This window comes from Gopherus flavomarginatus, chromosome 20 (assembly GCF_025201925.1).
Source record: "Gopherus flavomarginatus isolate rGopFla2 chromosome 20, rGopFla2.mat.asm, whole genome shotgun sequence".
Lineage (NCBI taxonomy): Eukaryota > Metazoa > Chordata > Testudines > Testudinidae > Gopherus > Gopherus flavomarginatus.
The window spans coordinates 3196287-3208031 of NC_066636.1; the positions used below are offsets into that span (position 1 = coordinate 3196287).

The window sequence follows — 11745 nt, forward strand, 5'->3', positions numbered from 1 at the left end:
ACTTACGCTGTTGTCGTCAAAGCTGCCGTCGCCCACATTGCCAGTGTCTACGCTACCAGAGCCCTGCAAGATGGGGAATGTTTATATGCGTATTGTGGTTACACCTATATGGCTCCAACGGATATTCTATAGACCAATGGGACTAGGGATAATTTATAGCATTTGGGGATGTGGTGTATTGATTCCAATGCTGTTCTGAACAATTTACACCAGTGAAAACCTGGCCCCATTAGCAGGGCCGTCCCTAGCAATTGTGCAGCCCTACACAGTCCTCCCATGGGGAAGCAGGAAATTGTGGGGCTCCAGTCCTCCGTGGAAGGGAGCAGGATCCAGGCCTTTACAGGTGGGGTGTTGCTTGGGGGGCAGGGGAGAACCACACCCCAGCACTCACCAGTTGGTGGCTGGGACTGGATCATTGCACTCCTGCTACTGGTGAATGCAGACCCAGCTGGCTGCAAAACTCAGGGGAGTGGGGGCAGGGCTGGTCATGGGAGAGAAGAGGTGAGGCTGGGGCAGAGTAGGGGCAGTGGCCCTGGGGAAGAGCCAGAGCAGGGCCTGGAGCAGCACGCAGCTGCATATCCCCAAATTTCCTGATGCCCTACGCAGCTGTGTACTTTGTGTATGAATAAGGAAGGCCCTGCCCATTGATTGCAGTAAAGCTCAGGAAATTTATGTCAGCTGGGGATCTGGCCACAAAATCATTCTCATCCACTGGTGGAAACCAAGAGATAATTCTTGATAAAGCACCGACATGTCAAGGCTGCAAAATTTTAATACCAAGCCTGACCTCTGGGATAAAAGGGTTCAGAACGACTATAGCCTAGAGAGTTTTGCTAACAAAGGGTTGGTCTGTTAGCAGCGATACAGAATATTCTTGAGGCAAAGCATGATAGTCTGATAGCAAAGATAACTGCTGATACTCACCACTGACCAGAACTGGTTGTTTTGCTACAACAAAAAGAGAAGTTAGGAATGCACACTGTTCAACTTCCCACAAGGGTAGCAGACGTTGTACCATGTAGTACCTTCAGAATAGCCACACCAGATCTGACCAGTGTTACCCAGGGTTCTTGCAACCTAAAGCTCTTGATAACTTTTACTCTGTGCGAGGTGACGTCAGGAAATAAATCAGGGGAGACACATCCGTCCAACCGATAGATGACTGCCACAAACAGGACCACACGAGAGTGCTTTCACTTAGAGCTAAACTTTACTTAGCCTCAAGCACTTACACACGTCCGCAACAGATTAATAAAATACCCCCAACCCTCGATAATTACCAACGCTGAGTGTGTCTCGAGTGGTTCACAGTGGCAGCCCGTCTGCCCATGGGGAACACAAGATGCCTCCAGACGGAGGGACCAGTCCTGAAGAGTCCCCCCCATCTCAAGCTTTTCCCTCTTATTTATACATTAGTAATAGAATGGCATGTCCCTTTAAGAAACCTTGTGAAGTAAGCAGTTTCAGTGATCAAGCAAGAGGTTCCTTCTGATTATTTGTTAACCAGGTGTGAGTTTTTTCAGAGTTTGCATCCTTGAGTCGCCAATAGACATTCCTGGAGCATATCCTACTCTTTTGAAATGCATGTATCAGGAATTGTAACACAATTCTTATCAGGAAAGACGCAGGGTCAAGCTGCCCTTGCTGTGGCACCCAAAACTCCCCCCTTCCTGCTTTGGTCAAGCTGAGACTGCTGAATGGCCAATTTACAGCTTGCTGACTAGGTTGCCTTTAACAATAAGCCATAGAGGTTTCAGGCACTTTACTGGTTTGCCAAAGTTGCCCCGTACAATATATAGGCTAATTTACCTTGATGATCCTCCCCAGGCTCGAGTAGATGAATGGGCTCCCCTAGTCCTCTCTCCTAAAAAGGCCCAGTATTCCAGTGCTGGCCTCATCAGTGCCATAGACATAGGTAATAGCTCCTTGTGGCTATTCTAACATTTTAACCCTTATACTATGCTGAGATCCCCTCACAGCTAAGTAGGTTTCTTATTCACAGATATCTGGGTCCCCTTTATTATTCTGCAAGCAAACATGCACGTGTTGCTCCCACTCAGTTGACATGATGCAAATTTAATCTAAAAGCTAAGGAGTTTGCCAAGGTACCCTGGATAGGACACAATTTACCCTCATTTCTTAGGACTGTTGCCAAAAGCAGTGCATTTTGGAAGGATCTCTTGTTAGGGATTTAGTGGGTGCCCAAAGGAATTGTGGGACACTTCATGCTTGTCCAGGGGACTTGTAGGAGAAGAGATCATCCTCCCATTAGGCCACTGAAAATTCTCATGAGGCCCCCAGTTGGGATGGGGCTGTATCCTAAAACTCTTGGGATATCTCTTAGGTGCAATGCCCTGTGGATGATGTGAAAGACCTTCTTGCAAGACAATGCATAGGTGCCCAAAGGAATTGTGGAGAAGACAACCTCCCATCAACCCTGACAATCTCATATAACCCTCCCATATATGGGTTCTCCTGGCCACGGTGTCCATTCACTGATGTGTGTGAAGCTACATGGCATGGGGAGGGAATCTCTGCTACTTACGCTGTTGTCATCAAAGCTGCCGTCACCCACGTTGCCGGTGTCGACGCTACCAGAGCCCTGGAAGGTGGGGAATGTTTATTATGTGTATTGTGGTAACACTTTTAAGTCTCCAGTGGATATTTCATCTACTCAGTGAGGCCACAGATAATTTAATGAATTTGGAGATGTGGCGTATTGATTCCAAGCTTCTCTAGACACTCTACACCACTGGGAATCTGGCCCCATTGCTTCCACTGAAGCTACGGCAAATTTACATGAACTGGGGGTCTGGCTGCAACATCATTCTCATCCACATGTGGAAACCAAGGAATAATCCTTGGTAAAGCGCCTACATGCCAAGGCTCCAAGTTTTTAATACCAAGCCTAACCTCTGGGATAAAAGAGTTCAGGATGGCTGTAGCTAGGGGGTTTTGCTAACAAAGGGCTGGGCTGTTAATGAGCAGCGATACAGAATACTATTGAGGCAAAGCATGATAGTTCGATAGCAAAGATAACTGCTGATACTCACCACTGACCAGAATTGGTTGTTTTGCTACAAGAGAAAGAGAAGTTAGGAATGCACACTGTTCAACTCCCCACCAGGGTAGCAGAGGTTGTACCATGTAGTACTTTCAGAATAGCCACACCAGATCTGACCAATAGACCAGTCTACCCTGATGATCCTCCCAGGAGTGGAGCAGAGGAACGAACGCCCATAGTCCTCTCTCCTAAAAGTCCCAGTATTCCAGTGCTGACCTCATTAATGACATAGACATGGGTATTATCTCCTTTTTGCTATTCTGAATGGACTCATGGTAACATTTTAACCCTTATGCTATGCTGAGATGCCCTCCCATCTAAATAGGTTTCTTATTTACAGATATCTGGGTCTCCTCTATTATTCCCAGTCAGATGACACAAGGCAAATTTAATCTGATAGGAAAGGAAGCAACCAAGATACCCTTGATAGGATACAATTGACCATCAGTTCCTAGGACTGCTGCTAAGAGCAGTGAATTCCATATGATTTTGGAAGGCTCTCTTGTGAGAGATTTAGTGGGTGCCCAAAGGAACTGTGGGACACTTCATGCTTGTCCAGGGGATTTTTAGGAGACAAGATCATCCTCCCATGAGGCAATGGGAAATTCTCATGAAGCCCCCAGTTGGGATGGGATTGTAACCCAAAATTCTTACAATATCTCCCAGGTGCAATGCCTTGTGGGTGATGTCAAAGACCCTCTTGCAACATAATTCATGGGTGCCCAAAGGAATTGTGGAGAGGACAACCTCCCATCAACCCTGGGAATCTCATTTAAGCCTCTCAAATATGTGTTCGCCTGGAGACCCTCTGAGGCAGCTCCCAGTAGAAGTGCCTTCTGAGTGTTACCATAAAAAGTCTTCTGGCCTGTCTCATTGCTTCCCCGGGGACTGTGGGAGAGGAGGTCAACCTGCTATAAGCCTCTGGAGATGTTCATAAGCCCTGTGGAGTGGGAGGATTTTCCATGCTGCCTTCGCAACAGGGCAAAACGCAGCCAATGCTCCTCGCAGGCAAATGTTGCCAGACATCAAACTAACTGAAATGGGGTCCATTCACTGGTGTGTGTGAAGCTAGATAGCATGGGGAGGGAATCTCTGCTACTTACGCTGTTGTCGTCAAAGCTGCCGTCGCCCACATTGCCGGTGTCTACGCTACCGGAGCCCTGCAAGATGGGGAATGTTTATTATGTGAATTATGGTAACACCTGTAAGTCTCCAGCGGATATTCCATTGGCCCTGTTAGGCCTTAGATAATTAATAGCATCTGCGGATGTGGCTACTGATTCCAGTGCTTCTCTGGACAATTTACACCAGTGAGAACCTGGCCCCATTGATTCCACTGAGGCTATGGCAAATTTACATGAACTGGGGATCTGGCACAACGTCATTCTCATCCACTGGTGGATCCAAGGAATAATCCTTGGTAAAGCATCAACATGCAAAGGCTGCAAATTTGTTATACAAAGCCTGACCTCTGGGATAAAAGGGTTCAGAATGGCTATAGCCTAGGGGGTTTTGCTAACAAAGGGTTGGGCTGTTAGTGTGCAGCGATACAGAATACTATTGAGGCAAAGTATAACATTCCGATAGGAGAGAGAACTGCTGATACTCACCACTGACCAGAATTGGTTGTTTTGCTACAAGAGAAAGAGAAGTTAGGAATGCACACTGTTCAACTCCCCACCAGGGTAGCAAAGACTCTACCATGTAGTACTTTCAGAATAGCCACACCAGATCTGACCAACAGACCAGTCTACCCTGATGATCCTCCCAGGAGTGGAGCAGAGGAACGACTGCCCGTAGTCCTCTCTCCTAAAAGGCCCAGTATTCCAGTGCTGGCCTCATTAACGACGTAGACATGGGTACTATCTCCTTGTTGCTATTCTGAAAGTACTATATGGTACTCATGGTAACATTTTAGCTCTTATGCTATGCTGAGATCCCCTCACACCTGTGTAGGTTCCTTATTCACAGATATCTGGGTCTCCTCTATTATTCCGCAAGTAAGAAGCCAGATATTATTCCCACTCAGATAAGATGAGGCAAATTTAATCTAATAGCAAAGGAGGCAACCAAAATGCCCTTGATAGAGCACAATTGACCATCAGTTCCTAGGACTGTTGCCAAGAGCAGTGTATTCTGTGTGATTTCGGAAGGATCTCTTGTGAGAGATTTAGTGGGTGCCCAAAGGAACTGTGGGATATTTCATGCCTCTGCAGTGGACTTGTAGGAGAAGAGATCATCCTCCCATGAGGGCATGGGAAATTCTCATGAGGCCCCCAGTTGGGATAGGCATGTATCCCAAAACTCTCGGGATAGCTCCCATGTTCAGTGCCTTTCGGGTGAAGTGAAAGATGCTCTTGCAAGATAAATTCATGGGTGCCCAAAGGAATTGTGGAGAGGACAACCTCCCATCAACCCTGGCAATCTCATCTAAGCTTCCCAAATATGTGTTCGCCTGGAGACCCTCTGAGGCAGCTCCCAGTAGAAGTGCCTTCTGAGTGATACCAAAAGGCCTCTTCTGGCCTGTCTCATTGCTACCCCAGGAACTGTGGGAGATGAGGTCAACCTGTTATAAGCCTCTGGAGATTTTCATAAGCCTGGTGGAGTGGGAGGACTTTCCATGCTGCCTTCGCAACATGTGAAAAAGCAACTAATGCTTCTTGCAGGGAAATGTTACCAGGCATCAAACTAGCTGAGACAGGATCCATTCGCTGATGTGTGTGAAGCTACATGGCAAGGGGAGGGAATCTCTGCTACTTACGCTGTTGTCATCAAAGCTGCCGTCACCCACGTTGCCGGTGTCTACGCTACCGGAGCCCTGCAAGATGGGGAATGTTTATTATGTGTATTGTGGTAACACCTGTAGGTCTCCAGTGGATATTTCATCTACTCAGTGGGGCCACGAATAATATAATGCATTTGGAGATGTGGCGTATTGATTCCAAGCTTCTCTAGACACTTTACACCAGTGGGAACCTGGCCCTATTGGCAGGGCTGTCCCTAGCAATTCTGCGGCCCTAAGCAGCCCTCTCATGGGGGGGAAGGGTTGTGGGGCCCCATCCTCTTTGGGGGGTAGCAGGGCCCAGGTCTCCATCGGGGAGTCGGCCTTAGGGGGCAGCGGGGAACCACACCCCAGCACTCACCAGTGGAGTGGCTGGGACCAGACTGTTGCACTCCTGCTGCTGGTGAATGCAGGCCCAGCCTGGCTGCAAAACTCATGGCAGTGGGGGCAGGGCTGGTCAGGGGAGAGAAGAGGTGGGGCTGGGGCAGAGCAGGGGCGGGGACTCTAGGGAAGAGCCAGAGCAGAGTCTGGAGCAGCATGTTGCCCCAAATTTTCTGGTGCCCTACGCAGCTGTGTAGTTTGTGTATGGGTAAGGACGGCCCTGCCAGTTGATTCCAGTGAAGCTACGGGAAATTTACATCAAATGGGGATCTGGCCATAACATCATTCTCATCCACTGGTGGAAACCAAGAGATAATCCGTGGTAAAGCCCTGACATGCCAAAACTGCTAATTTTTAATACCAAGCCTAACCTCTGGGATAAAAGGGTTCAGAACGGCTATAGCCGAGAGAGTTTTGCTAACAAAGAGTTGGACTGTTAGTGAGCAGCGATACACAATATTCTTGAGGCAAAGCATGATAGTCTGATAGCAAAGATAACTGCTGATACTCACCACTGTCCAGAATTGGTTGTTTTGCTACAAGAGAAAGAGAAGTTAGGAATGCACACTGTTCAACTCCCCACCAGGGTAGCAGAGGTTGTACCATGTAGTACTTTCAGAATAGCCACACCAGATCTGACCAATAGGCCAGTCTACCCTGATGTCCCTCCCGGGGTTGCAGGACAGGAATGGGCGCCTCTAGTCCTGTCTCCCAATAAGGCCCAGTATTCCAGTGCTGGCCTCATCAATAGCATAGACAAGGTAATATCTCCTTGTTGCTACTCTAACATTTTAGCTCTTATGCTATGCTGAGATCCCCTCACAGCTAATTAGGTTCCTCATTCACAAATAGCTGGGTCGCCTTTATTATTCTGCAATAAAAAACCCACATGTTGCGCCCACTCTGTTGACGTGATGCAAATTTAATCTAATAGCTAAGGAGTATGCCAAAGTACCCTGGATAGGACACAATTTACCCTCAGTTCCTAGGACTGTTGCCAAAAGCAGTGCATTTTGGAAGGGTCTCTTTTTAGGGATTTAGTGGGTGCCGAAAGAAACTGTGGGACACTTCATGGCTGTCTAGGGGACTTGTAGGAGAAGAGATCATCCTCCCATAAGGCCATGGAAAATTCTCAGTTGGGATGAGACTGTATCCTAAAACCCTTGGGTCATCATCCCATGAGGCCATGGGAAATTCTCATGAGGCCCCCAGCTGGGATGAGGATGTAACCTAAAGCTTTTGGGATATCTCCCAGGTGCAATGCATTGTGGATGATATGAAAGACCTTCTTGCAAGATAACTCACAGGTTCCCAAAGGAAATGTGGAGAGGACAACCTCCCATCAACCCTGGCAATCTCATAAAAGCCTCCGAAATATAGGTTCACCTGGATACTGGATCCATTCGCTGATGTGTTTGAAGCTACATGGCATGGGAAGGGAATCTCTGCTACTTACGCTGTTGTCGTCAAAGCTGCCGTCACCCACGTTGCCGGTGTCTACGCTACCGGAGCCCTGCAAGATGGGGAATGTTTGTATGTGTATTGTGGTAACACCTGTAGGTCTCCAACAGATATTCCATTGATCCCGTGGGGCCTTAGATAATTTAAAGTATCTGGGGGTATGGCGTATTGATTCTATTGCTTCTCTGGACAATTTACACCAGTGGGAACCTGGCCCCATTGATTCCACTGAAGCTACAGCAAATTTACATAAACTGGGCCTCTGGCCACAACATCATTCTCATCCACTCGTGGAACCCAAGAATAATCCTTGGTAAAGCGCTGACATGCGAAGGCTGCAAATTCATTATACCAAGCCCGGCTGATAGAATAAAAGGGATCTGGATGGCTATAGCCTAGAGAAATTTGCTAACAAAGAGTTGGAATGTTAGTGAGCAGCGATACAGAATACTATTGAGGCAAAGCATGAAGGTCTAATAGCAAAGATAACTGCTGATACTCACCACTGACCAGAACTGGTTGTTTTGCTACAACAGAAAGAGAAGTTAGGAATGCACACTGTTCAACTCCCCACCCGGGTAGCAGAGGTTGTACCAAGTAGTAGTTTCAGAATAGTCACACCAGATCTGACCAATAGGCCAATCTACCCTGATGATCCTCCCCTGACTGAAGCAGAGGAATGGGCTCCCCTAGTCCTCTCTCCAAAAAAGGCCCAGTATTCCGGTGCTGGCCTCACTAATGCCATAGATCTAGGTAACAGCTCTCCGTTCCTATTCTGAAAATACTACATGGTGCTCATGGTAACATGTTAGCTCTTATTCTATGCCGAGATCCCCTCACAGCTATGTCGGTTTCTTATTCACAGATCTCTGGGTGTCCTTTACTATTCCACAAGAAACAAGCCACATGCAATTCCCACTCACATGACACAATTGACCCTCCCTTCCTAGGACTGTTGCCAAGAGCAGTGCACTCCGTGTGATTTCGGAAGGATCTCTTGTGAGAGACTAAGTAGGTGCCCAAAGGAACTGTGAGATACTTCATGCCTGTCTGGTGGACTTGTAGGAGAAGAGATCAACATCCCATGAGGCCATGGGAAATTCTCATGAGGCCCCCCAGTTGGGATGGGGCTGTATCCCAAAATTCTTGTGATATCTTCCAGATGCAATGCCTTGTGGGTGATGTCAAAGACCCTCTTGCAACATAATTCATGGGTGTCCAAAGTAATTGTGGAGAGGACAACCTCCCATCATCCCTGGCCATCTCATATAAGCCTCCCAAATATCTGTTCACCTGGAGACCCTCTGAGGCAGCTCCCAGCAGAAGCTTCTTCTGGCCTGTCTCATTGCTACCCCGGGGACTCTGGGAGAGGAGGGCAACCTGCTATAAGCCTCTGGAGATTTTCATAAGCCCTGTGGAGTGGGAGGACTTTCCATGCTGCCTTCACACTATGGGCAAATGCAGCCAATGCTCCTCACAGGCAAATGTTACCAGACATCAAACTAGCTGAAACGGGGTCCATTCACTGATGTATGTGAAGCTACATGGCATGAGGAGGGAATCTCTGCTACTTACGCTGTTGTCGTCAAAGCTGCCGTCTCCCACGTTGCCGGTGTCGACGCTACCGGAGCCCTGCAAGGTGGGGAATGTTTATTATGTGTATTGTGGTAACACCTGTAGGTCTCCAATGGATTTTCCATCGATTCTGTGCGGCCTTGGATAATTTATAGCATCTGGGGATGTGACATAGTGATTCCAGTGTTTCTCTGGACAATTTACAACAGTGGGAACCTGTCCCAGTTGATTACACTGAAGCTACAGCAAATTTACATCAACTGGGGATCTAGCTGAAACATCATTCTCATGCACTGGTGGAAACTGAGGAATAATCCGTAGTAAAGCTCTGACATGCTGTTGATTCCAATGATGCTATGGGAAATTTACATCAACTGGAGATATGACTCCAACGTGCTGGAAACCAAGACATAATCCTTGGTAAAGCTGTGACTTCCCAATACTGCAAAGAAGTCCCTTGCATAGATAATTTTTCCAGAAAAGGATTCAGCTCTTAGTGAAAAGTGGTGCAGAGAACCATTGAGGCAAAGTATGATAGTCCGATAGCAAGGATGACTGAGTCACCATTGACCACAACTGGTTGTTCTCCTCCAACAGAAGGGAAAGTTAGCAAAGCGTACTGTTCAACTCCCCACCTGGGTATCAGGGGTTGTATCATTGAGTAACTAAAGAATTTCCACACCTGATCAGAACAATGGGCCAGTCTATATTTATATCCCTGGCTAAGCTGGGGCAGAGAAATGAGTTCATCTAGCCTGGTTTCTAGGTGCAGTGCAGTGTGTGTGATTACAGAAATTCCCCCTCTTGAGATATTTGATGGGTTCCCAAGGGAACTGGGGGTTGTCAACCTCCCATCAGCCCCTAGCAATCTCCCATAAGCCTCCTGTAACCTACTCTGTGTTCACATGGGATGGGGACCTTCTAAAGTAGCTCCAAGCAGCAGTGTCTTCTGGGTGATATTGGAAATCCGCTTGTGGGGTACTGATAGTAGAGCAGGGGAATTGTGGTAAAGTTGGTCAACCAGCCATAGGCCTGTGGAGATTTTCATAAGCCCCCTGCAGCAGCTGGCATTTCTAAATTGCCTTTGTACCATGGAAAAACTGCAGGAAATGCTCCTTGCTTGGTAACCGTTATTAGACAAAAAACCAGCTGGAGCAGGGTTGATTGACCTGATATGTATAAAGCTACATGACGGGAGTAGGGAATCGCTGATATTTATGCTGTTGTCATTAAAGCTGCTATCACTCACTTTGTCATTATTGAGGCTACCAGAGCCCTGTAAGATGAGGGGTATTTATTATGTGTGTTATGGTAACTTCTAGAGGCCCCCTCCTGATTATCCATTGACCAAATGGAGCTACAGACAATTTACATCATCTGGGGGAGCTGGCCTCCTTGAGTCCAGTAGATCTATGGGGCATTTACAACAGCTTGGCCCTGCTCCCAACATCATTCTACCCAATCTTGGAAACCTATAGATAATCCTAAGAATAAACCCAGACATCCCAAGGCTGCATGATTTGTTTCACCAAAGCAGATTAATGGATAAAGCGGGGCAGGAGGGCAGTTTCCAGAAGGTTTTCCCAGAATATGGTTGTGCTGTGAGCAGCGATGTAGGATACTGCCGAGGCAAAGCATGAAAGTCTGACAGCAAAGAGGACCAGCTGGTACTCACCACCGACCACAACTGTTTTTTCTGCAACAAGAGAAAGAAAAGTTAGGAGTGCATGCTGGTCAGCCCCCACCAGGCTACCAGAGGTCTCGTCATGCAGTAACTTCAGAACTGCTGCTCCCGATGAGACCGATGGGTCAGCTTAGCCTGATATCCTGCCGGGGCTGAAACAGAGGAATGAGCCCCTCTAGTCTGGTATCCTGCCTCCTACATGGGCCAGTTTTGCAGTGCTGCCCTCATGGCGTGTCTGTGCAGCACCTGGCATAAGGGCCCCTGATTCCAGTTGGGTCCAGGTCTGTCCCTCGTTGTGTGTGTGTTGAACAATGAATCCTCACCAGAGTGTTGGCAGGGACTGTCTCTCCTGTGTCAGGGCAGCACCCAACAAAAAGGGGTCCTGATTTCAGATGGACCCTCTAAGTGCTGCTGTAATACAAATAATAAGTACATCATCTCACCAGTGGAGCTGCTCTGGTGCTCTCCAGGGAGAGGAGCCCGATGAGGAAAGCAGCCACGTACGACACCTTCATCTTTGCGCCTTTACTCTCTTTGGAGCCGAGTTGTTTCTGGTCTGGCACGCTCAGTGGGAGATGGCAAGGCTGAGCACTGTATTTATACCGTATGCTGGGCTGGGCACTGTACACTTCGTTGTTTCAACCCCTGATAACATGATTGCAGCGAGAGCCAATTTCTTCCTTCTCCTTCCCTAGACCCTCCCATTCCTCCTTCCCCCATCACACCCTCATTCCCTCTTAATCTTTCCTCCACCACACCCTGCTGTAGCCCAGACTTTCATACTCACTTTCTCATTCT

General features: G+C 47.7%; 1 protein-coding gene across 50 annotated transcripts in view; it reads right to left on the minus strand.

The window, feature by feature from the left end:
- LOC127037956 (uncharacterized PPE family protein PPE12-like) overlaps positions 1 to 11528 on the minus strand; it is a 32727-nt gene extending 21199 nt beyond the window's left edge. For 37 of the 50 annotated variants that reach the window (XR_007770538.1, XR_007770534.1, XR_007770531.1 and 34 more), the window contains exons 1-11: positions 11391 to 11528; positions 10939 to 10959; positions 9264 to 9320; positions 8192 to 8215; positions 7684 to 7740; positions 6740 to 6763; positions 5826 to 5882; positions 4675 to 4698; positions 4168 to 4224; positions 3054 to 3077; positions 7 to 63 (exon numbers count right to left, since the gene is read on the minus strand). Coding sequence is in view for 47 of the 50 variants with exons in the window: in XM_050930205.1 (XP_050786162.1) it covers positions 7 to 63; positions 3054 to 3077; positions 4168 to 4224; positions 4675 to 4698; positions 5826 to 5882; positions 6740 to 6763; positions 7684 to 7740; positions 8192 to 8215; positions 9264 to 9320; positions 10939 to 10959; positions 11391 to 11462 (474 nt within the window). In the remaining 3 variants the exon portion in view is untranslated. Of the gene's footprint in view, positions 1 to 6; positions 64 to 3053; positions 3078 to 4167; positions 4225 to 4674; positions 4699 to 5825; positions 5883 to 6739; positions 6764 to 7683; positions 7741 to 8191; positions 8216 to 9263; positions 9321 to 9827; positions 9849 to 10938; positions 10960 to 11390 lie in introns of all 50 variants that reach the window. The other 13 variants (XM_050930208.1, XM_050930203.1, XM_050930204.1 and 10 more) reach the window with 8 other exon arrangements.
- Positions 11529 to 11745: the final 217 nt, after the last annotated feature.